Raw genomic sequence first — 26009 nt, forward strand, 5'->3', positions numbered from 1 at the left:
CACACTTGTGCTCTCCCCAGCGTTGCCTGGCCGGGCTGTGTCCTGTCGGCGTGCAGCTGGGCTGTGCTCACACTGACAGCTACATTAAACCTGGAATCCTGAGGCAATAAAAAAGAAATTAACTCTTATTTTTTTTTCCTGTCCGAGTGGAATAAGCAAATGTAAATGTGTCTGTGGGGAAGTGAATGAACCCCCCGTTCCGAGGAAAGACCTCGCGCTAACCCCCTGCTCGCTTCCTTGGTTAAAAGCTCTGGGAGCCTCATCCCTCTACCTGGGAGCTGCGTGCCTGGGCTCGGTGTCAGTAATACAGGGCCTCCCTCCGCAGAGGGATGCTGAAGCCGTGGCACTGTGTGGATACAGCAATTCCAGGCACCTGGACCTGCCTTGGCTTTGCAGAGAGGCTCTGGTGAGGTGACATAAGCCAGAAACGTCTGGAGGTGGCCACGGTGTTATCCTGGGAAGGGGCCTGACAGGACTCCCGAGTGTTGTGTGACCTTGTAGGGCAAGTGCACGTCCCAGCAGGAGATCCATGGGGCTGTACAGTGTCTGTATGAGCTCTTAGCCCTCGCTGGCTTTGCCGGTGGGTAGCAGCTGGTAAATGATCTTGGTGGTGCCGGTGCTGGGAGATGCACTGCAGAGGAGGAGCTGCATCCAAAGGGAAGGCAGGGAATTGTCAGACCTGCTCTCTGCAGTGCTGCCTCTGCATCGCAGGAGCAGAAATGCCAACACCTTGTTCTTTGTTGGCTTTCCGAAGGCTCTGGAGGGTGGTGCATGTGAGAGGGTGCTTGGGGCTGCGTTGCAATGAGTGCGCCTGGGGAGCCAGCACGGTCTGTGCTTTGACTGAAGCGAGCCCAAGGTGGAAACTTAACACATCCAGTATGAATGACAGATGTGGCAAGGCACTGGGAAGCCGGAGGGAGCTGGTGGATGAAGGGGATAAAGTGACAGGGAATGCTGTGGTGCTCAGGAGGTGGCAATGGGCTGCAGTGCTGCAGTGGGGGGAGAGAAGAGGGACCACAGGGCTAGGTGGCTGCAGGCGAGTTAGCAGCATCAGCTCAGTGACTGTTCAGATGGCATCCTTCTGCCCTTGGCTCCCTGTTCTTCATCTGGGCTGCTCCTTCATCCCACTACCACCCCTGCCCTGCTGTGGATCCCAGCCCTGCCCAGCATCCCACTGCTACCCTCAGCCTCCCTCACACCCTCACTGGTCATCTCCATCCCCTGCCTGCAGCTCTGTTTCTTAGGGAATACCAGCGAGGTCTCTGCGATGTGTTTCTTTCCCTTCCTCCACTGTGGCTGTCTCAGCCCTCTGGGAGCATCCTCTGCATCTCTGCCTGTCCCCAGCACCCCAGGGCGCCTGTTCCCTGTGGTCACAGGCACTCTTCCCCATTCCTCTCCCCCTCATTGATGCCTGCAGCCCCTGCACCTCCTTCATCCAAGCCGATGCTGGGGCCCCACCAGCGCTATGTGACCGGCCCCAGGCAGCCAAGCCCAGTTGCCAGCAGGGCACTGGGGGAGGGCTGAGCCTCCCAAGCCCTGTGCATCTCCCATGGGCAGAGCTCGCCTTGGAGGTGGCCCAGAGCAGCCCTATCACATCCGGTGCTTGTCTCTGCAGCCAGGGCTGGAGGATAAACTATCAGGGCTGTGGGGCAGTGGATCATTCCTCTTATTATTTTCTTCTTTTGCAGATAGGGGTCGTGGAAAGTTCAGTTCCTTTTAACCCTCGAAGCTCTGTTTATTTTCCAGCTGGTAGCACAAACGCAGCGTTTCCCATTACATCACAAAGGGCCTCGGACAGATCCCTCCACCAAAAAAAAAAAAAAAAAAAGAGAAGAAGAAGAAGAAACGTGTTGCAACTGTTTATTTTTTTCCATATTTAAACATTTCTGACAGCCAGACCTGGCTGAGCCAAGCGATGGAGCTTTGTGAATGAACCCAGCTCCTGGTGTCTGTGACCAGAGGGCTCTCTCTGAAGGACCTCTCATCCTCTTGCAGCGTGCAGGGCTGGGGCTGGCTTAGGGATGTGGGCGACTCTGCGGTACATGTGTGCTGATTACGTGCCGGGCTTTGATTAATGGCTCCTCATTCTGCCTGGCTCCCAGGACGCTCTTGAAAACAAGATGTTTCATTTCAGTGTGCTTTCCTGGTACATTGATTCCCGTAAATAACCCAGTGCAGACTCTGTCCACCTGGAGCAGTTCAAAGAGCAGGGGGCCTCCCTCCAGCCCTGCGCTGCCTTGGGCTGCACCGGTCACTGCTGTGCTCCTGGTGATGCTGTGCTTTTTGGGTGTCCCAGAGGGATGGAGGAGCAGCCCTCCTTAATGCCAGCAGAAGCAGATCAGCTCCGGTTTCCCCTATTTCATGCTTTCATCCTAGTTAATGCACTAAAAAAATCCCTATCTGGGTGCTTTTAGAAACAGGAGGAAGAAATGCAGTGCAGGGCAGCCTAATAAAATCACGGAATGGTTTGGGTTGGAAGGGACTTAAAGCTCATCTAGTTCCAACCCTCTTCCGTGAGTAGGGACACCTTCCACTAGACCAGGTTGCTCCAAGCCCCATCCAGGTGCATTGCCTCTGTGCTTGTTCCCTGCTTCCCCCACGCTCACCCTCCCTGGGGTGCCGGGTCCTCCCCAGGGTGTGCTCAGCGATGGGGATGTGTGATGGGATGCGGTCCAGGGCTGCTGGTGGCCTCTGAGAAGGTGATGCACCACAGAGACAGCATTGCAGGTCACTCATGAGTGTTGAAACCATGGTCAGAAGCAAAACCTGGCTTATTCCCACTGGGGCTGGGGTTTAACAAGGAATATCTCTGTGCTTTAGAGCACGTGGATGCAGCAGTGTGAAGGAAAAGGTGCCCTGGGCTGGGCTGGAACTCCCTGGCATCGGCTGGACCCCCCCCAGCCTGGTCTGGACCCCTCCAGATGCCTCTTTCACCCCACAGCAGTGTGGCTGCTTGCTCTGTCCTCCCAGCAGGCTTAAAATTGAGTAACAAGCATCATTTCTCCCATCTGGAACGAGCCGGGTTCCCGCTGGCGCTGCACGGGGAAGCTGCTTCCCGCGCATGTGCCGGCTCGGGAGCGGGCAGAAGTGGGCAGAACAGTGGGAAGGGTGAGATCCTGGGAGCTGTTCCCTATCCAAGGGGGTGGAGGGAGGACACGGGGTGGTCGGTGTCATGGGCTACAAGCCCTGGCGGGTTTGGTGCCAGCGCAGCTGCGGCCGGAGCCCTCCCGGTGGGGTAGGTCGGTGGTGGTGGTGGCTGTGCCTCGCCTCACCTCTCTGGTATTCACTGCAGCATTGCAGGCAACTCCCAGCGCATTCCAGCCCGGAATTGCTCACGTCTCTCCTCGTTCTCCCAGGGTCTCAGTAGATGTGTGGGCGACGCTGGCTGACTTCTGTAACATACTGACCACAGTGAATCAGTCGGAGGTGCCCCTGTACAAGGACCCAGATGACGACCTTGCCCTGCTAAGCCTGGAAGAGGATCGGCTGCTCTCGGGCTTCGTTCCCCTGCTGGTTGCCCCCCAGGAGCCCTGCTACGTGGAGAGGACCTCGGACAAGGTCAGCAGTAGGCCAAACATCCCCCCTTCGATTCCTCCACAGACTTTTATTCTTGGGAAGTTTTCTGTGCAAACGGAACACGATTAAGTCATTGAGAAGGGTGTTAAGGGAAAATATCGACCTTTCAGCCGCTGACATCCAGCTCTGTGTCATGAAAACCCCTCTCGACTTCCTCTGGTGTGTGTGTGCTCGCTGGCATGTTGTATATACGATCATTTCCTCACTTGTTTAAATAGTGCAGCTTGTGTTGGCAGTGCTCTCAGTGCACTCCAAATGGTTTGCATCATGCTTAAAGCACCCTCCCCCTCCCCCCGGCCACAAAACTCTGCCTTAGGAAGGCAGCCAGGACTTTTTTCCCTTCTCTAAAGAGGAGAGTGATAAATAGGTGACTAGAGAGAAGCAGACACCATGTGTTAACGTACAAAAGGCTTTTAGGAATATGAAGCATTCCCCACTGCCTGCTCTCTATTTTCCTTTCTTTGCTCTAGGAGCCCATTCTAGGCTGAACTTTCCTTTGGCTGTTTGTTTTTAGAATAATGAAATCAGTTCCCTTGTTGATGTGGGGTTTTGGGGCTGCTCTCTGCCACCACCTGGCCAGAAGGGACCTGGGGGCTGCACTTGGATAACGTGTCTGAACCTGAGGGGGGGGGGGGGGGGGAGGATGGAAGAGGCACAATGGCATTTGTTTTGCACTCCCTTGGAGGCACAGCAGGATAAGAGTGGCTCTCAACAGTTTCCTGCTTGGAGGCAGGAACGCTGCTCATCTGGGAAGAGCTTTCCCAAGAGGCCGGTGCTCCAAGAGGAGATGCAGAGGCTGGTTTCTGTGGAGAGCCTGCGTGTGATGGTGGTAACGTGCCTTCCCATGTGCCACTTCTTGGCATTTTCCTGGTGTGACAGTGAGAAATCCAGGACCTTTCTCACAGAGGGACCCAGGAGATGTGGATTTCTGTTTCACTTCTCTTTCTGCCCATGGAAAAATGGATTTTGAGGGCTCTATTTGAAGGGATTTAAACAACAAGCATGTGGTTGCCATTGCTGCCCTGAGGTAGCCTGTTTGCCCAGTGTGTGCTGTGTCCTCACTGGTGTTCTGGGGGCAGCCCCAGTGCCCCGTTCTCTACACAGGGACTCTCCTCAGGAGCCACAAACCAGAGCCCAAACAGGCAGGTGAGGGGAATGAGCAGCTCCTTCTGGTGCCCCATAACTGGTGGGAAGGGGTCGGTATTCCCTGGATTCTGCCTCTTGTAACCACACACCAGTTTATTCGGAGTGCCATCTACCTGCCCTGCCGGGCACTTGCACTCATCTTTGTAAGAGAAGAGACATGACCCTGTCCTGTAGCTGCATCTGAGCTTCTGAGCTGAGTTTTCTCTCTGTCCTGGTTCCCTTTGGTTCTGGTGCTTTGTAAAGGAACTCCAACACTCCTGGCAGGAGCTGGTGCCTTTCCCAGCTCAGCAGCAGCCACTCGAGCATCCGGGATTATCAGCACAGTGGTACCAGCACAGCTCTGCTGGAAGGGAAACAGAGATCCCAGAGAGGAGCCAGGCCCGGCTGTGTCTGTCCCCGTTTCCCTTTCCCTTCCTTTTCTCTTCCTTTTCCCTTCCTTTTCCTTTTCCCTTCCCTTTCCCCCCCTCCATAGCTCTTGTTTGGTTTGAAAGCAGCTGACTTTGGAACCACCCAGCAGCCTGGGGTGTTGTTGGCACAGGTCTGAGCCCCTGTTGTGTCCCAGTTATGTTGTGTCACCTTCTGGTCTCTTCCTTATGCACCAAACACATCTCAGAGGTTGACAGAGGAACCCACTGGTACCAGCACTCCCCGGGACATGCTGAGCAATGGGTTCTCAACCCAGTACTGACCTAATGGTCAGACTGGTGAAACAGCAGGTATGGGTACTCACTGTGCAGAGGACACTTAGGAGGGTTAAGGGGAGGCCAGTGGGACAGAGCAGGGATCTCACAAGCCTGACTTCCAAGAAGGGACTGGAAGATCTGAGGCTGTTTAGTCAAGAGGAGTTTCAGGGAAAATGCAGTGAGCTGTTGCAGAGAAGAGCAGAACAAACTGACCTCCAGCTCCATGCGAAAAAGCACAGGAAGGAATGGACATAAATTGCAGCAAAAACTAGACCTTAGGGAAAGCTTCGTGCCTTTGGGTAGTTAAGCACTTGAAAGCAGCCTCCTTAGTGACTCCGCAGGATCTCTTCGGCCTTGGAGATGTTTGAAAGCAGGTTGGTGGCGCTCTCAGCTGTAACTTGGGTGGAGGTGAACACCTTGGCAAGGAGGCAGAGTGACCTCTTTGGATGCTCCTACCCCATTTGCTGTGATGGGACTGGAATGGCAGTGGTGTCGTTGCAGTCAAATGATGACTTTGATTTCCCTAAGGTATTAATGAAGTGAATGATTTGACTCTCCAGAAGTGGGCTGTTGTAGAAGGCAATGCAGCCCAAGCCAGGAAGGTGTGACAGAGGGGCATGAATCCATATGCCTTTCATGAAGGACTGTGGGCAAGATACAAAAAGGCCCTTCCCTGCAAAGAAACCTCAGTCCAACTTGTCTGGGGATCCTTGTGTGTGGTCCCAGGGCCACCATCTGCTCCCTGCTCTCCTTTTAGCTTGCAGAGCCCAGATGAACCTGACTCCTGAGCAGATGCATCTTTGGGCTGTTAGCACTGTTTGCTGTGTCCATGCCAAAGTGGCTCTGGAAGCACGCTGTGGGACTTTTCCTATCACTTGCATGGCTAGAAAGAGGTGGTTGGCTTTTTACTGCAAGGATAGTATCTCACCTTGCTTGCTGATGCTCCAAATCCTCTCTCCATGCTTTTGTACCATAGTTTAATGAATTTGTAACATTTTGGAAGAGAGGAATCTGTCGAAAGGCAAGACTTTAACCTGCCAGAGGGGAGATTGAGATGAGCTCTGAGGCAGAAGTTCTTCCCTGTGAGGGTGCTGAGGCGCTGGCACAGGGTGCCCAGAGAAGCTGTGGCTGCCCCATCCCTGGCAGTGTTCAAGGCCAGGTTGGACACAGGGGCTTGGAGCAACCTGCTCTAGTGGAAGGTGTCCCTGCCCGTGGCAGGGGGTTGGAACTGGATGAGCTTTAAGGTCCCTTCAACCCAAACCATTCCATGATTCTGTGATGACCGGAAAGCACTGGGCTCAAAATGGTGTTAGGTTATTTGTTCTCCCAAGAGGATGGTTGGTTTGTAACCTCTATAGGACAAACACTGTGCTTCCCTATTCTTTCTGTTCTCCACGTCCCACTTAGCAGATGGAGTGCAGTGTTCAGCCAGAGTTTCTCAGCAACTTTTTGAGCATTTGGCCTGGCTCTTATTTTGAGTGCAAATGTTCTGACTCCGTTCGTTGCCATGAAGCTGCGCGTTCAGATTCCTGCTGGAGCCAGTGTGACACTGAGAGCTTCCCATCGTCTCCTGCACTGTCATTGAAGCTGTAACCAACAAAAGCTGGCTCCGGGGTGAGCATAACTTGGGGATGTTTTCCTGGGCGTATGTTGGGCAGATAGCCATTGCAGCTTGTGTGATGGAACACCATTGAACCTACCAGTCAACACCAAACTATGCAGCCTGGTGCCTGAGCTGTCAGACTGTGTCTGCAGCATTTGCAGCCGAAGGAGACGCTGCCAGGACCACACTCACCCAGGATTGCACCCGAGGCAAGAGCAGGGAGCAGCAGCATAGAATCGTAGAATGGTTTGGGTTGGAAAGGACCTTAAGATCATCTAGTTCCAACCCCCTGCCATGGGCAAGGATGCCTCACACTAGACCATGTCACCCAAGGTTCTGTCCAGCCTGGCCTTGAACACTGCCAGGGATGGAGCATTTACCACTTCTTTGGGCAACCTGTGCCAGCGCCTCACCACCCGCACAGTGGAGAACTTCTTCCTTATATCTAACCTGATCTTCCCCATTTTTCATTTAAACACATTTCCCATTGTCCTATCACTACAGTCCCTGATGAAGAGTCCCTCTCCAGCATCCTTGCAGCCCACTTCAGACACTGGAAGCTGCTCTGAGGTCTCCACACAGCTTCTCTTCTCCAGGCTGAACAGCCCCAGTGTTCTCAGCCTGCCTCCAGCCCCTCATCATCCTCATGGCCTCCTCTTGACTTGCTCCAACAGCTCTGTGTCCTTGGTCGAGGACACCAGAACTACTCCAAGTGGGGTCTCACAAGAGCAGAGTAGAGAAGCAGGATCATCTCCTTCAACCTGCATGGCTGAGTTAAGGTTCAGGATGAAGGAAGGTTGCAACTGTGGATTCATCAGGTGGTGCGAGGTGGCGCTGCCATGGGGGACTTGGAATGGAAAACACTTGGGTTGTGTTGAGGCTAAAGCAAGTCCTGGTGATGGTGCATCCGGGTCTGTTCTTGTGCAGCCCTGGGAACATGGGGCATGTCCTGGTTTGCTCAGCTCCCACTGAATCCTGCTGTCTCAGGAGCATCCTGCTCTGCAGTGGCCTCCTGGAGCTGGTGGCCGGGCTGGAAGCTCACCCAGCATGAAGCAGAGCAGGGAGGTCCTTCTCCTCTCTACAGGCACATGGTACCAGCGCTTGCCCACATCCCTGCGAGCTCCGCATGGGCTCGATGCATCCGTCACCCAACCCCACACGCTGCCACATGCCCCAGGCAGGGAGATGTGGAGAAGAAAGTGTTAATGTCCCTTCCCACAATAAACCTCTCTGCATGGGGGGTCCTGAAACCTGAACCTCTCCCTCCTCCCCCAGCCCTGACACACGTTAATAAAAGGTTTTTAAAGCCAATAAAAGGCAGCAGCAGCCCCAGCTCACCAGGTCCGGGGCCCAGGGTCCTTGGGAAGGCACTTCACAAATGTGTTTTTTGCATTTTCAGGCTTTTGGCTGGTGAATAAGATTGAGGAGAAATACTCCTTCCCCTGATAACAATACAGTGAGACGCAGGATCAGCAGTGTGTGGATTAAAACCAGACGGTGCATGATTAATACATATGCTTATAGGGCTAGTCACTGTGGTTCCCTCCTCTCCAACAGAAAGGCACTTTTCTGTGTTCCCTCATGTGCGTGCTCATGTGTGGAGTGGCCTGTGTCAGATACTCACCCCTCAGCTAGCCTCAACCCCGTCTCACCTCAGCAGGCAAATGAAAGCCCTTAAACCGCAAGGCTCTGAAGAGTAAGTGGCAATATTTGACTGCCTCAGCCCTACACACTGGGTACTACGTGGTTCCTCCAGCTCCAGGGTGGCCAGTTAGCTTCCCACACTTGGTGCTGTTCTTGTTGCACAAGTACTTGCTTCCTGTTAGTTGCACTACTCACCTGTCAGTGCAGATAGCCTAAAATCCAAGTTTATTCTCCTTAGAAAACACAAATCTCTTTCCTCTGCACTGCCCAGCTCAGGTGAACAGTCCAAATTGGATCCTTTCTCCAGTTGTTCCAATGTACTCTACATTTGCAGAGTTGGTAGCCTATTTAGAAGCTAATATTATTTAGGCTTGGGCTGAAATTAGTCCTGTCTTGTTATTCACTCAGTTGTTTATGGTATTTCAGTCTTCTTAAGACTTGCAGATATCTCTTGGCAATGTGTAGTCCTGTCTGGTGCATCTTGGAAAGGGAGCCCCAGGTTTAAAAGCCCAGCAGGAATAGCTGTCATAGGGACCAGGCTCTGTCATGCCTCTAAACACCAGATGTTTGTCCTTTCTGAGACCTAATGACTCCTGGGATGCCAGGGATGAAATCCAGGTTAGAATGGCCACACTACAGGGATTTGGGGAGGACTTCTTGCAAGACATCAGAGGAAGAGTAGCAAGACCAGGACTTTGAGAGCACAGACTCTTTGTAAGCAAAGAGAAAACCCCAGTGAGCAAATGTAACTGTTTTCTCAGCATCCTTTCCATATTCCCATTCCATAGCCTTGGAGCATCTCCCTCCAGCTTGGCAGGCGAACGCATTCAGCCCATGAGAGCGAGAGCTTCCAGCTTGGAGTTTAGTCCAGAGAGGAAAAGGGAAACTGTGAGCAGAGATCGGAGCCCCAAGGAGGAGAGGCCAAGGAGGAGTCATCCTTGAAAAACTCCTTCCATTCCTGCCTGCCTCGGTTTCCAAACAAGCAGTGAAGGATCCCTGCCCCAGGCAGCCTTGCTCCGAGCGGGAACTTGGCAGGAACTGGCAGCCCCGAGGCAGCAGTTAGAAATGTTTACATCTTCTGACCAGTATCTGAACTCCATCCCAGCCTCGACCTTCCCTTTCATGTGGTGCCTTTGGATTGTAAAAGGCAATTAGGCTAAATTATGGGCCATGTTGGAAGGTGATGTCATTGGGTGATGGAGGAGAGCTGGGGTTTATGCCACCATGAAGGTAGAATGCTGAATGTCACCTGCTTTGAACTCCTCCTCCATCCTTGATGTTGCCTTGAACTGCAAGTGCCAGGGACTGTGTGGACACTGTGGAAGCCTCTCCCTGCCTTTGCCAGGTGGCATTAGCACAGGGGGAAGTGTCAAGCCAAGTCCTTGTCCCCACATGTGGGTGGCAGAGGAGGGTGCGCTGGTGTCTGTTGTGCTGTTTTAAATGTATCTTCATATGTACGGGAATGCAAGCTGCTGCTGCATCTCCTAGGGCTGCATGGGGCGTCTTGTCTTCTCTTCGTTTATCATTTGGTCTCAGCTTTTAATCACTCTTTAAGCTACAAGAGGTTTAAGTATATTCTTAAAACCATGTTTCTCCAGCTGAAGGTAAAGGGAACTCGTGGCAAACAAGGCCTAAGACACTGAATACAGCCCTGGAGAAATCCACAATGTGGAATAATAGCTCAGGCTCTGCAAGGAGAGTGGGTTAAAAGAAAAAAATCTCTATATACTGCAATAAATCTGGCGAGTGGAATCTGAGGGAAATGATCCCATCTGGAAAACTCCAGCGCTGGTGCTGCTGAAGGCTTAAGGAGCGCTGCAGATCGCAGAGAGCAAACCCTGCAGCCTGAGGATGACAGGCTGCTTAATTGATGTCCATTGCAACTGGTACTCTGCCAGTTTGTGTTGGCCCCCTTCCAGCGGTGCTGTAATTTTGGGGCCAGGTGTGAAGCGTTTCTGTTCCATCTTGTTCCCAAGCACCTACAGAAGCCTCACACATCTCACTGGGGGCTTGCAGCCCTGTAGGAAACAGCTGTACAGGTATAGGTGAAAGGAAATGTCACAGCTGGGCTTGGAGAACTCCCCCAGGCGCTCTTTGGGGCTTTGAGGAGGTGGCACTGTCACAGGCACACCTGCCTGTCTGTCAGCAAGGTGCTTTGAACATCAGGGAGCTTCTGGGAGGAATGTGCAGGTCAGAAATAACCCCCTTTTTCTTCAAAGAGGAGCCCACGGAGGTGTGCGTCAGTGCTGGAAGTGGGGAATCCAGGCTGGGAGAGCCCCGTGTGCTGGGAAGCCAAGGGAGCTGTGGCCATCTCCCTCAGGAAACCACAGGGAGATTTCCAAGGGAACAAGAGCGGGTTTTGTAGGAAGCACTGAGCGTTGATTTCGGAAGGCTGAGAATCCATCGGGATCCTCAGCAAACTGTCCTGGGAGCCAGTTCCAATCACTGTTTAAAATGTGTGTTATTTCTGGGCTGAATTTGTTCTAGTTCAATTTGCTCTAATGGCGGTTTGCTGTAGGTTGGCAAGTTCTTCATTGCTGCTCTGACCTTGATATATAAATGTGTCCCAAGTCCCTCCATCCACATCCTCCTTTGATAAGTGAGTAGATGGCATGGTTTGGGTTCCGTGAGCCATTCCCAAGTGCTTCTAAGTGGTTATCCAGGCTCCATGTATTGCTCTGTGACCTGCTTGTGAGGTGGAGGTGACCACTGCGCTCTTCCGCTCTCCTCCATACCCACCAGCATCCTGCAGCCCTAGCTCTCCTGAAGGCACAGTTTTGGGTTGAGCTGTATTAAACAGTGTGGGGTTTGCTCTTGGATAGACAACTGAGCAGCTTTGAGTTTTTATGCATTGGCGAGTTGCTCTCCTCAAAGATTGGGAGGGCAGGAGCTGGTGTCTAATCTACAGGCTTTATCAGTAAAGGTTTTCTTTGTCCAGGTCACTGAACCTATTGTTAAGCAGCATAAGCCCAAGCAAGCTTCCCCGCCAGGACTTGCCCTCCTGTTTACGCTGACATTTTAAGACCTCTGTTGACCAGATTTGAATCCAGGCCGTATCCTGTGCACTGCAGTCTCTGGGGCATACTAGCTTTTCACGTCCTCTTGTCCCAGCCATGCAGAGTGCTCAGGCTGAGGACAACTGCCTGCCTGGTGACGCACAGCCGTGGCATCGAGCTGCAGAAACAGCCTTGAAGGCAGCAGGAGTTCAGAGCAGCTCCTTTGCCACAGCCAAGTATTAACAGATCCCATAGTCCTGGCACGGTGGTGAGCAGGAGCAGATCTAACTACCTCCAGTCCAGCCTCCTCCTCTGCAGAGTCCTGCTGCTTTGCCTCCCATCCTGAAGCTGAGAGCTGGTGTGTGAGAACTTCAGTCTCACTACGAGGTGAGGAACCACCTGCCAACGTGTTAAGATCCAGTTACAGCACCTCTTCATGCGCCTGTTAGCGAGCGTGAGAGTGGCTTTGTGGTCTGGAGGCAGCTTGCAGGGAAGTACGAGTTGCTGTCTTCCAGGCAGCCACATCTTGGAGGGGAAGTAGAGAGGGAAGAACCAGCAGTTGGTGGAAACAACCTTCTCTACCCTGCAGATGCCTCTTTCCTGGCATGTAGAAGGAGTGAGCAATACCCCAGCCCATGGGGAAGCCGTGGGGACTTTGCTCTAGTGGCTTGTGATGTTCCCATCACTTCCTCCCCTGCTGCCAGCCTTGGAGCCACCTCTGCCTCTCTTCCAGGCTCACTTTAGCCACTGTCAGCTCCAAGTGATTCAGGCAGCCTGGGTGTGAGCTGTGCACATGTACCAGCACGTGTGTGGTTCCTCAGCCAGTGCTGCACAGTTTGGCTCTGGTGTCAGCAAAGGGCTGGAAGTGTGATGTGATCATCAGCTCGAGGCAGAGACTGACAGGATATATCAGCCTTGTCCCTTGCCTGGTTTCAGGCAGTGTTGGATCCTTTTGTGCAGATCAGATGACTCTCGTTGTTGAAGATCGTTGCTTCTGTCACCATCAAGCCAGCTTTGCAATGAGATGGAAAACTTACCTTGATTCAGTCCTTTTGTCCTAAAAGCTGCCTCTAGAGAGGCACAGACTCTTGGGAAAGGGGAAATGTCACAGAATCATAGAATGGTTTGGGTTGAAGGGACCTTAAAGCTCATCCATCTCCAACCCCCTGCCATGGGCCAAGGACACCTTCCGCTAGAGCAGGTTGCTCAAAGAAACTCTGGCCATGTGTTCCTGGGGTTCCCCTTGGGGTTCTGCAGCAGGTAATGGCCTTGCTTCTGCTGCACCAGCACCCTGATGACACAAAACCTGCCACATCTTGGCAGGACATCAGGCCTAGTACATGGCTCTGGCTATAGATGAGGTATTCGCCATGCCTTTAGTGTACTCAGAATGACATATTAGAGTCCAGACCTTATGGAATTTGCTGATTAGTCTGCAAGTATATTGAAAGGCCTCATTAAAACACCATTAATGCTGGATCCCCTCCCAATGAGCCATCTCTTATTGCTACCCAGAGAAACTTGGAGGAAACGGAAAGGCTGCTCTGCCTGGCCGAGCTGATCCCTGGGCATGAAGCATGGCCTCCTCTTGGACAATCTTTGTGGTGCTTAAGAGTTAATGTGGTGCTTCTCATCGTGCAGGGGGTCCCTGGGACTCGGGGTTGCCTCTTTGCCTCATGCTGGATACACTGCCACCACTTAAACTCTTCACTCTAGTACTAAACTCAGTCCTTGACCTGATTCTTCACCCCTGCCCGTGGCTTAGCTTTGGGGGTGACCCTGTTTCACAGCACTATTTTGTCTTTGACCAAGTGAAATGCTTAAAACATGCCTGCTGAAGCTGACCCGGCTGTGGTATCCACCAACGCAGCTATTGGAAGGACCTCAGGAAACCTGAAAAAAGATCCAATTAATAACTCCTCATTGTTAACCTGAATAAGAAAGATCCACGTCCTGGGAAGCTTGCCAGAGAAGTGGACTGGGTGGAATGCAGGGAGTGGTCAGCCCAAATAACAGATGGGGATCTACTCTGTCTCTATGGGAGACGGAAGGTGACCTCTGTCATTGAGCTTGGAGTCTGCTCCCCACGTTTCTGCTCCCAGCTGGACCTCCCGTTGTTTTTGTGGATGCCAAATCCTCCTGCCAGCACTGGGCTGAGTCCTGGCGAGGATGGAGAGCTCAGCTCCCACCGCAGGCTGGAGCCACAGCCCTCTGTGTCCTCGTTGCCATCACATCCCAAATCAGAAAGAGAAGACACCACCGTGGTCTTAGTTATTTTCTTTCCTCGCCGTCATTGAAGTCCAAGCACTTCCCAGGCATTAATGAACGTATCTCCACAACGCGTTGGGACAGAAGGAAAAGCAATTTCCTCGTTGGAGATTGGCAGCAGAGGTACGCGAGGCTGAGGGACTGACCCAGGTCCCACAGGAAGCCTCAGCTTCAGGATGAGAACAAACCCCTGATACCCAGGATTTCAGGCCAGTGCCTCAGCCCCAGGCCACCCGTGTCCCTTAGGAAGACGAGGGGGTACTGAGTGAAGGTTCACTGGGAAGCATTAGCATTCCTCCCAAACACAGGCCTTGCACGAGCAACGTTCCTGCTGCTGCTCTGACTGTGTCTGTGGTGGGACACTAAAAATGCAGGATACTTAATGCAGAGAATTTAATCACATTTTCCCCTATATTTACATATATTTCCTTAAACATAAGGTAAAGCCCATAACTTCCTGAAGCTAACAAAACTTGCCATAGCATTTTGCATACCAGCACTTTACATAAAGCGTTTTCTCCACCATATGCAACAAATATTTGTCTAGATAGTATAAATAGCAACAATAATACTTATTTCCAGTCATTTTATTGATATCTTTTTCAAACTTTCCCAAAACTTCACTGTACTTGGGATAGGTGGATGCCTATAGAAACACAAATTCCTAGTAGGAAGACAAACGTGTTTTCTGATGTCTGAGAGGCTTTTGCCTGCCTGGTGTGCTCAGTGTGTGAACTTGGTTCCATATTTATCTTAATCATAAATGATGTCATGGTTATGGACGTGGCTGTTGATGTGCATTTTTGGGGTTGATAGAGTGATTCCTGGTGCTGAAGTCACTTTTGAAGATCATACTGTGCTCTTAAGTCGTCCAGATGCTTCTTGAACTTGTACCCATTGTCAGCTTACATTGTTTGCTCCCTCTGGTACCATCAACTTCACTTAGCTCAGCATGTGTCCTAATGATCAAAGGTTGGATCAACATTGATCTGAGCTTTGCAGAAACCTGATGGATTAAATGCCTTTATCAATTTATCTTATCAGGGGAGACCTTAGAGCAGCCTTCTGGTACCTAAGGGGACCTCCAGGAAATCTGGAGAGGGACTTTCTACAAGGACATGTAGGGATAGGGCAAAGGGGAATGGCTTTAACCTGCCAGAGGGGAGACTGAGATGAGCTCTTAGGCAGAAATTGTTCCCTGTGAGGGTGCTGAGGCGCTGGCACAGGGTGCCCAGAGAAGCTGTGGCTGCCCCATCCCTGGCAGTGTTCAAGGCCAGGTTGGACTCAGGGGCTTGGAGCAACCTGCTCTAGTGGAGGATCTGGGCATCTTCAGTGCTTGGCCCATGGAGGCAGCAGAGCCCTCATTGTGGCCACTCTTTGCTCCACAGCATCTTCATCCTCCCCTTTTCAGCATTAAACCCAGCACTTTGGCGAATGGTTTATTGAAAGGAGTTACTTGATGGTTTATGTGCTTTTTTGTCTAAAATGAAACATCTTGGCATGGTGGAATGTGAGGACAGGAGAGAATTTGCTGGAAGTTCTGAGAATTAGCACGTATGTGCTAACAGGATATAATTTCTGACCTGTCATGTCTCTCCTCATGCTGAAGTGCATGGGCTGCTCCTTGTCGTGATGAAATCCTCCAAGCCTGCTTTAGATGGCTTCAGGGCAGTCTGGTGGTGAAGAGGAAGCCTGGTAGACTGTTACCCCTCAAGAGATGTGCTACGTGCTCCCATCCTGTCTTGGGCAGTGCCGTCCCTTCCTGCAGGCACCTCGCTCCTCCTGTAGCTCATGGATCTCCTGTTCCCTTGGGCAGGATTCCCACTTTTCAGCTCTTCCCAGATTTCACCTCGGTTTCCCCCTTTTTAATAGGAATGCTTGGCCTCTTGCACTCAGGCTCGGGGAGGAGCAGCTTGTTTCTGTAGCTGGCCTGGTGCCAGATGTCATCCCTTCAGGCAGTGCCACGCTGCACATCTTCAGCAGTTTGAACTGGAGAGACAGAGAGAGGGAGACAGATAAGATCAGCAGCTTTAGGTGATGGCATTGTTTCAAATAAACCATGCATGACCCAAAGCTTCCACTTCATATGGGGAATGAAATTGCTTCATCCTTTGACAGCTTGCTCCATGAAAGAAATTTATCTTCACTTAATTGCTTCAGATCCCAAGAGGCTGTGTACTGTAATTTCTAGGAGATAATTATATCAAATTAAAAATATATGTGACTAGCCCACTGCTGAGCATGAATGCGGTGGCCAGGGAGCAGGAAGGAAAGAGGCACCACATCTGACTCATGCTCACAGGTTATCGCTTCCTCTCCTTCTCATGGTCCATGGGCATGGCACTGGGAGACCAACACGAGAGTGTCCGCAAGGGACTGGGTGCCAACGTGCTTGGAGCTGGAAATGCTGCTCTCCCAGAGCTTCTTCAGGATCCTGCCTTTGCTTCCCTGCTGGGGCATGGCTGGATTTGTCACTCATTCCTTGTCACTTGGGGCCAGGCAGAGGTTGGCAGTGCCTCTTTCTGGTTAGTTCTCCTGTGTAGTCGTACCGTATTGCTGAGGAACAAGAAAGCTTGTTGATTTAAAAACATGTATATTTAGAAGCAGAGTGTAAACTTCCTGCCCAGGCTGGGATTGGATTCTTGACTATGTTTGAGTTTCCAGTTTTCATTTCCTTTGCCCTCATACTTAACATTGTGTATCTCCCAGAGTGTGCCCCAGACTAATCTCTCCTTAACCCTCCCTCGCCCCACATTTTTATTCTCATTATTTGCACATCAGTTGCAGTGCTTCCAGGAAGCAGCATATCTCCTCATTGTCACTTGGTGCCATGGCTGAGCCTGGGCTCCTGCAGGTCTCCTTTGTCCCTGTGGAAGTGACCTCAGACCCAAGCAGGGACAGAGCTGCTGGCAGTTGTCATCCCTTGGAAGAAGATGGACTCATTTTGCCACGGGTTGAAATCCTGAAGGGACATCGCTCTTTGTAGCTCATGGGAAACAATCACTGACCAGTTCTAGGAGGGTAAATCACTCCATCATTAAATCATCTTCTCTTTCCTTTAAATCAGACCCTCCTTAACTGCTTCATGTGGCAGCTCCTGCCCTGCCATTGCCTCTACAGCCCATCTCTTAGGGGACAAAGATAATCTTGTTCCCCCCCAGGGCTGTGACGGTTTTTGTGTGTGATCCTGCATGGCCTTTGAAATGGTTGTCAACAATTCTGGGCCAGAACTGAACTCCTCCTCAGCCCTGTGATGTGCAGGCTGGGTTTTGAAGTGTGATGCTGCTTCAGCTGTTCCCAGGAAGTCCGCAGGGGAACTGTGTTAGTACTAACGAGGTAAAGTCCCCGTGTGTATCTGGAGGGGATCTGCTCAATGGGCTCTTTGATGTCATCTCAGTTTTTGGACTTACATCAAGTAAGTCTAAGAAAGCAAAGAAATGTTTTGGCTTAGCCTAGAACGTTTGCACCTGAGCAAGATGACCTGTGGTTGTCCTGGTGTCTGAGGAAGAAATCCACAGCCACTGGTAGAGCTGAGGTCTGGAGCAGGGAGATGGAGGCTTCTGGTCCCAAAAGCTGCCCACCACACAAGCTGGCTCCCAGGGGTGTCTCAAGTGGTGAAGTAGGAGTGTTGTCATGTGTAAATTGTGTCCTCAAGGCAGTCCTTAAACATAACCCTGACCCCATGTGCTATTCAGGATGCTGCTGATGGTTGATCAGCATGGTTTGATGTTGTGATACCCCTCTTAGCACAGACAAACCAGCCCTCAGAGATGCTACCTGGTGTACTGTGTAGTTTGTTTCATGTGTGCTGACCTGAGCAGCATCTCCCATCTCCTCATGTCTCTAGAGTCTGAGAAATCTTATGTTGGGGTGACCATCCCCAAATGTCCTCATATGCACAGTGTAGTTGTGTGGGGACATGCTGCATAGCTCTCTGTTACCCTGATACACCAGCCCCATAATAATTAGCAACTAATCAACTGGAAAGGGATGTTCTGGTGAGGACAGTGTGAAGTGGGATGCCATCAGAGGTGAGGGACCAGCTGGGCATGGCACTGCACAGCCGCACCAGGCAGGTCAATACGCTCAAGCCCAGACCTTTTGGTCCCTGGAGTTAACATATGGCACCTTCTGCCACTATGGGGTGCAGCAGCAGTCCCTCTGTTCATCTCTTGTCCTTCTTGTCTTTTCTCTGCTGCTTTGCCGTACCCTTTCACTTGCTTCTTATTGCTGTTAGTGAAGAAGATATCACCTAGAGCCATTTGAAATACAGTTTCTGCTCTTAACAGCTTCAAAGCCTGGCTGCTCTGATGACCAAAGCCCTGGGGGACAAGGGGGCTGCAAGGGGGTGGCCACCCTATTGCTGCAACTGGCAGAAGAGCATTAAAGCAGCAGAACATGAGGAGCTCTCATCTGGCTCGAAGCTGCTGCTCTCAGCGCGGTCGGCGTTTTGTTTCAGAGGCCACGAGTGAATGAGTTAATGATGATCCCAGATGGCTTCAGAGTTTGCCTCTTGCCACCCCTTCCTGTTCCCCCAGGATCTCAGATGGTGGCGGGAGATGAAGTAAAATCCTGGAGTTTATTGTAAAGTTCATCTCTCTCCCGAAATCGTGCTGGAACTTGTGTGTGTTGTGTTGGCAGCTTCAAGGGGATGCTACCTGGTAATTAATTAGTTGTCAAGAGACAGCCCAGAGGTTCCAAGTCTTTATATTCTTGCTAATAGAAATTGCTCTGATTACATTCCCCCCCCCCCCTTGGCTGGAGGGCTGAAGGGTGCAGAGCAGGAGCTCTGGTCCATGGGCAGCTGGAGCTTGCTGGCCTTTGTGGGACTCCTCGGAGCGTGCTAGCACACGCTTCCGTGAGCATGAACCCCGAGGGAGCCCAGTCCTGAGCCTTGTCTTTGCCAGTTCTGCTCCTCGTGTTTCTCATCACACACTTCCCGGGTGAGCCCTGCCACGATTTCCCTTCAGCTCTTCAGGCTCTTCCCTTGGCATTGTCATTCCCATCGGTCCTTCCCCTGCAGCCCCTTCCCTAGCCTGGGCAGAGACTTTCCATGTTTTCTCGGCTAAGCTTAGAGGAACATTCGGTGTCTGCAGAGATTCCTGGTGTTTCTCTCAACCTCGCTTCTGTTTCCTTCTTTCTGTCTTTACCTCCATACTTCTGCATATAGTCATGAGCAGATTTAAGTTTCTTCTTGCAGGGAGAGGAGTGTGCTTGGGGAGCTACATGAGAGGTGCCTGGATTTTGGGGTCCTGTCTCAGCAGGACACTGTACACACAGAACTGGTCTGGAGCTGGGTTATCCAATGGTTTGTTAACGGACCATTTACATTTTTGTGCACTATTTTATGTGTTTTCCATCTTTTTGCAGAGATTCTCTGCTAACAACTGTTAGTTCCCCCTTTTCCCTTCTCTGGCCAATGTCTGTGTGTGTGCCCCAGCAGCCTGGTTGTGTCTGACATCCCAGGCAGCTTTGTACCCATTCAAAATCAGCATCTTTGGAGCTGAACCCCATCATCCATCCAAACTCTCCTCCTTATTGTGCTTCTCTGGTCCAGCACCACCATTCTGAGGGGAGCAATGTGTGACATCCCAACTGTGTGGGAGATGCCACTCTCCTCTTCTCCCTCTGCAGCAGGATACAAGCATTTTCTGTTGCATCCTTCAGCAAGATAATGAAAATCAAACCTTCCCATGGCTCCAGGAAGCACTTGTCTGGGAGGGAGCTACAGGGCTCTCTGCTCTGGAGACCTGCATGGGGTGGCCAAGGCCTGCCAGCCATAGTGACCCAGGTACAGTCGTGTGAGTGGGCCTCTCCACTGGTCCAGAGTGTTCCATCTCAGCCCAGGATGGAGCTTGCTTGTGTCTGGGACACCCTCCAGCCTTCTGCTCCTATCGAGCACCCCTGGGTGGGCAGATGCAGCAGGGTTGGGCGCAGCAAGGCAAGAAGAACTCAGCTCTTGGAAGCCCATCTCTGCTACCTTAGGGAGCAGCTCTGCCCTGGCTGATCCCAGGAAGCATCCCATCCAGCGTCCCTTGGGATGCTGTAAACAAGCAGCAGTGAGCAGTGCTGCTGTGCCGGATGCTCTCACGCCTGCCCGGTGCCGTGTCTTCCCTTCCCACCCCCGGGGAGCTGGGATCCAACCCACCTGACACGGCTGCTTCTGCACACATGTGGTCCCTTCTCTTTGTGTTTAGTTAAGTGTGGGAGGACTCGATGTTATAAGTCCTGTAGCTTTTAAGCTATTGTTACTGCTGATACGGCCCCGCGAGCAGACGTGGCAGTTGTACAAGCATGGCCCCATCCCTAACAAAGGCAATTAGGATGCTATTCTGTTGTAGCTGGGGGGAGAGAGATTTCTAGTGTCTGGAAGGAACGGGCTGGAAAGGGCATAATCTAATGCAGAAGATGAAGACAAAGGCATTTTGGAGGCAGGATGTGGGGAAATCGGGGGCACGACAAGCTCAGAGGGCACATCTGCAGCTGGAGTGGGGAGAGATGATCTTAAAGTCCTTTCCAACCCAAACCATTCTGTGATCTTATGATTCTAGAGGATCCCAGCAGCTCAGGGTGCAAGGCAGGAGTGAGCAGGAGAGACATGCTACTCTGGGCAGGGACAGGGAGGTGTGTTGGCTGGGGTGAAGGTGAAGAGCGCCCTTTAGAGCAGGAGATGGTTGTTCTGGGTGGAAATGGTGAAGATTCAGACTGAGGGCTGGAAATAAAACAACCCCAGATGTGATAACACCAGAGTGTGATCCTGCAGAGCAGCAAGCAAAGGGGATGGAGGTGACAGCAGGGACAGGAGTGACACAGGAGAGCTCAGAGGATGGTGAGGGCCACCCCTTGCCATGTGGTTTGGTTCAGTTCACCCCGGGGGCAAGTCAGGAGGCTGTTTCCAGTCCCAGGGCTGGAGCTGCGTTCCGTCCTGCTGGCTCCTTCCTCGCTTGGCTTTCTCCAGCATCTGCTGTGACTGTTTGTTTGCTTGCAATGATTTCAGTTGTTTTCTATTTTAGCTTCTGACCCCGAGTGCCTGGGCTGGGGCAGGCAGGCACCGTTTGAAAGCCGCCACTTGGCGGCAACAACTGGTGGAGCAGCACCCATCTAACCCCTCTTTTCACACACTCGGAGCTTCCCAAAACATTAACCTTTGGATTAAAATTTTCCATGCTTGCTCTCTCCCCAGATGTGATGTCTGAGCGTTGGTTTGGGTCGATGTTTTTCATGTTTGCTGGATTTGGATGATGGGAGAATGAAAGAAATACTTTTCCCATTTGGAAAAAAAAAAAAATAATAATATATAGCCTCCTTTTTTTTTTTTTTTTCCTTTCTTTAATTTATTTGGGGATTCACCAAAAATGGTTGAAGTTTGAAGCTGTAAATAGCTTGGCTGCAGCATGCTCGTGTTGTGGGCACTTGAGGAAGTGCTGCAGCTCCTGCTGTGGGGTATCACCATCGCAGCCTGCACAACCCACAGCCTGCAGGTACATGCAGACTGCGCCGGCAGAGCCGTGCTGTGAGTCAGGCTGAGTGAGTCCACATTTGGAGGAGGGCACGTGAGGTTTGGGTGGTTTTAGGGGGAAAACAAAAGAGAAACAGTTGTTTTTCAGGCTCCCGATGCACCGCGGCGGCGGTGAGTCAGGCACAGGGCTCACTGGGCTGGTTTCAGTCCTTCGCTCTGCACTGCAGGTTGTGGCATTGCTGGGAGGTGACGTGTTGTAGGTAGGGTGGTATGGTCACCCCTGGGTTGGGAGCATTATGGCACGGATCCTGCCTCAAGGACCCTGTGCAGCGTGGCTGTGACTCCCCTTCAGCCGGCGGAACTCTTCTTCATTTCATGTCGTATCAGCCAGTGGCTTCACCTTTCCTTGTCCTGAAGCCAGAGGCTCCAATCCCGCTCTTGACACCTCCTTGTCCACCCCTGACACGCTCAAACACTCTGCATTTCCCTACATTGTTGGGTTGTTTCTTGGCTGGCTGCAGCATCCCTCCTCTCTGCTCCAAGTCTGTGCGCTGCTCATCGGGTGGGGACCTGTGCTGCTCACACCAGCGCTCGTAATGTCTGGCCTGCAGCTCTGCCAGAGGCCAGAATTGGCTCTGGGTGCATGGCTGGATCGCGAGGACAGTGTTAGGTGGAGGGTGGAGTGAGCGAATACCCCTCTCTTCCTACTGTGCTTTCAGGAAATATCTCTAATGCAGCTGTAAGTGTGAATGAAGTCAAAAGGATGGATCAGTGCCCCCGCTCCAGCCCACCCCATTGTCAGGGCCCATCCAGAGTCCCCACCCTATTGTTCTGGTTCAGATCCTCCGTTTCGGGGCAGGGGCCCTGCTCTTCCCTCAGCATCCCGCTCCCGGAGGAGGAGCTCTGCAGAAAACAAAGACACAGCGAATAGTTTTCCTCTCCCCAGCAAGCCGCCGTTCCAATTCCTCCTTCCTTTCCCTAGGTGTGCTTGCAGCTCTCAGCCCGCTGGAAGCTGCAAGGCTTGGGCCATTAATCATCTGCCAAAAGAGCTGAGTATTGGGTATAAGTAGCAGAGCTGTGCTTGCTGCTTCCTTAGAGGCAGAGCAGGATCCATGCGGGATGGAGCTTGCATCCAGTGCATGAAGTTACCTCTCTGGTAGGATAACGGAGCGTGTCTCACCCGGAGCAGCCCCTCCTCGAAGAGGACATGGGCTCTCAGGCACAAGAACGTCATCGGGAGTCCCCTAAGTGGCAGCATTTCCCTGTAAAGCAAAATAAGAGCGTTTGTCCCTCCCTGAAGTGGCTGCTGGAAGTGGTGTGAGCTGCTTCCCGCCCTGCCCCGAGTGCCGGGAGCGCGCTGCCACTGTGGTTCCTGCGGTGGGTGGAAATGCCAGGATTGCCAAGACCTCTGGGGCTGCGGTGTCACAGCCGACCGAGCTGTGGTGGCATTTTTCTGGTGTTGTTCCATTGCCTTCCATGTCCGCACCCTCTGTTTTCAAGGGAATTTAATAGTGGCCCTGACGGAGGAGCCGGCGGTGGGAGGAACTCCTCCCTGCACGCAGCAACCCTCAGCCCCGTTAGCTGCCCTTTCACATGGGCTTTGCCTGCTTTTGAGTTCAAAGCAAAGCTGTTTCTCTTCCAGCTTCCAGAGTTGAGTGGAGCTGGAGCGCCCTGAGCATCATCCAGGGCTGGTGAGGCGTGTGGGGCAGCGCGGCGCTGACGTTGCTCAGTCTGGCTTCTGGTTTGTGGAGCAGAGGTTTCTCATCGCATTGCTCTGACTCAGGTATCTGCTTCCTCTCATGTGGGCAGCCCTCGCTGGAGCTTGAAATCACCCTGTGTCTCCCAAGGGATGGTGGAGAGCTCCCAAAGTGCGGCCACAGTCGGCTGGTGGCTTAGATCCAAGGGGTGGTGAAAGCAGCATTGCAGGAGCAGCATCCACCACATCACTACGAGTTCTAAAGTTCCCCTAAAATCAGTGGGGCAAGTGGCCAATCTGTGTCCTGGACTAAAAAGTTTGAAGGAAATGAAACACAACCTGAGCATGTTAACTCGGGTTTTGGGCTGCTGCTCCCCATAACTCACCCACCCAGGTGGGTACCAACTCAGGGACCTTCTGCTCTCCATCCAGCTCCATGAAACAGCAACGCTGAGTTCCCTTGGCATGGGGTGCTTCGGAGAGGCCTTTTACAGTGTTTATGTGGTTGTGTTTTCCTGGCTGGACGGCCTTCCCTGAATTCCCTATCATTCTGCCACTGAGACCAGCCACTCAAACCAGTTTCCCCAGCAGAGGATCCCAGTTCAGCAGGTCTGGATTGTCACCCGCTTGTGTTTGAGGAAGTGAGAACCCCCTTAAGGGAGGCTACGAGCAGCAGCCAGGTGGGAGCTGCGCTGCTTGAGGAGCTTTCAGTGGTTCTCATTAAAACAGGCTACTGAAGACTCAGTTTCCTAAAAGAAGAGGAGAAAAGTCCCAAGACTTTCATCCCAGTTCAAATATCCACCGGAGCTGTGGAAGTTAGAGCGGGATCTCAGATGACAGTCTCTGAAAAGCAAGCTTAATGGAGTGCAAGTATGAAATGCTCAGAGCAGCTGTGCCCTGTGCAAGGGCTTGGCCAGCATCTAATGCAGGACACAGAGGGGGAACCAGGGAATCTGCCCGAGGAGCCCCCTCCGCTTCTGAAGCCTTTGGCACCTCCATGAGAGATTTAAATGACAGACAGACAGAGAGGGATCTGTAAATACTCATTTGGTGCCAACTAAACCACAAAGAAGATACAGCATTTGTGGTCCAAGGAAGTTTAAATATTTGTGGTCAAACTTAAAATTCGACATAAAACTCTCATCTGCCATGGAAGGCGTCCAGGAACTGCATGGAGAACGTATAAGCTGTGTAAACTCACAGAAACAGCTTCCCAACCAGCTCCTCCAGGACCAGGCAGACTATTCCAGCTCTTACCTCTCCTCTCCCTCCCGCTGCCGAGGTCACAAGTCAGGTTTGTGGGGGACACAACAGCCCATTAACACCTCTCGGGGTGGAAGTCCACCGTGCATGGGTGTTAGCAGCTAACACCATGGTTTCCTGGCTGCTTGTAGCAGAGGTCACACCAAAAGGGTGAGAGGTGGATGGTTTGGGCAGGGCAGGTGGATGCTGAAGGTGTGAGCTCTGGTTTGCACCATTTTTTGCTGGTTTGGAATGGTAGATCCTCATCCGTGCTCTCCTGTTAATGCGTTGTGACTCTTTTCCTTCCACCACCCAACTTCCCACTGTCTCAGCCCTCTGCTACCCCACACATTGGTGTCTTCTCCCACGGAACAGGAATCACTCTGTGGGTCAAATCACAGGGCAGTTGTCTGGTTGTCTCCATGGGGAAGTCCTTGTGAAAGAGCTCATGTTGTCATTGAGAGCAAAATGCCTGCTCTGCCCCATGTTGGTGCATGCCACCTTCATCTGCTTCGATGAGGGGTGAATGTAGGGTCTGGAGGAGCTAAGTTGAACCTCTGCATAGCACTGCAATGAGTTGGTGTGCTGAGGATGGACACACTCGGCAGCCCTGGGCTTGGTTCCTGCCTTTTTTTCCATGTATCCTGCAAAAAGGGCTCTTATTGTTGCAAGAGCAACATCGAGATTTGCAGCTGAGATGTTGGATTGAACATGCATCAGCCGCATTTCCCAAATTCCAGGAGAGACAGATCCTACCCCTGGTGCAGCAACAGCTTCTCTGGTCGCCAGCACAGTGTAGATGTACCTGAGAAACACTGGGAATGGAGACAGGCAGGGAAGGATCAGCCTCATCCCCGACACCAGCATCTCCTGGAGCAGTGGCCTCAGAGGAAGGGCAGCTTGTGTGTGCTGAGCACGGAGCGGTCCCCTTTCCCTTACTAAGCAATCCTCCCTTCCTCCACCAAAGAGCCTGCTAACCACTTTCTTATCTTCCTTAACTCTGCAAAACAATCTCTGGCAAGGCAGGCATCCTCCGAAATGGCAGAGGAAATCAATTCCCCCAGTCCCTGCAAAGGAAAAGCCTCCTGCAGCAGGGAGGAAAGCTGACGGTGGTGCCATATGGGCTTCGCTGAGGATATGGATCTTGAATTCCTCCTTCCCCAGCCTGGGACCACCAGCTTGAGATAGGCTTTCAGGGTTTTGTCTTCCCTGGTTAGTGTTCCAGTAGGATCTGTAAGGGAGGAGAGGAGCAGGCTCCTTTGGGCTTGGCTCTTTTTTACCCCTGGGAAGTTTGGGGATGGGAGAGGAGGGCATCGAGGTGGCTCTAACAGGGAATCTCTGGCTGTGACTTGCTGTTTTGTCCTGGAGTCATCTGCCTCTTCCACAGGTTTCTTCCAAAGCTGAGACATTTTAGCCTCTTCTCCCAACAATTGTGTGATCCTGTGCTGAAGGTTTCACCTCGGAGAGCAGGGATGCCCCAGGGATTTCACTGCTGCCGGGATCAGTTTACCCAGCGCTGGGGCATGTGGCCGCAGGGCTTGGAAGCACATGCTTCCTCCCATGGAAATTCCTGCAGAAATTCCTCCAGCCTCTTACTGGAGGCAACGTTTTGCAATGTGGGGAAGCCCACAGCTCTCGCTGAGCTGTTGGCAGTGGTGCCTGGAGACACAATGAGAACCAGGCAGGAGACACATTC

The 26009-nt window shown here is 52.1% G+C and overlaps 1 protein-coding gene across 6 annotated transcripts in view; it reads left to right on the top strand.

The window, feature by feature from the left end:
- Positions 1–26009, top strand: part of SMG6 (SMG6 nonsense mediated mRNA decay factor) — a 107814-nt gene that overhangs the window by 57628 nt on the left and 24177 nt on the right. For 5 of the 6 annotated variants that reach the window (XM_030472923.1, XM_030472921.1, XM_030472922.1 and 2 more), the window contains one exon: positions 3357–3558. In XM_030472923.1, coding sequence (XP_030328783.1) covers positions 3357–3558 — 202 coding nt within the window. Of the gene's footprint in view, positions 1–3356; positions 3559–5216; positions 5382–26009 lie in introns of those variants that run through there. The other variant, XM_030472927.1, reaches the window with a different exon arrangement.

This window comes from Strigops habroptila (assembly GCF_004027225.2).
Source record: "Strigops habroptila isolate Jane chromosome 13 unlocalized genomic scaffold, bStrHab1.2.pri S16, whole genome shotgun sequence".
In the NCBI taxonomy this organism is placed as follows: Eukaryota; Metazoa; Chordata; class Aves; order Psittaciformes; family Psittacidae; genus Strigops; species Strigops habroptila.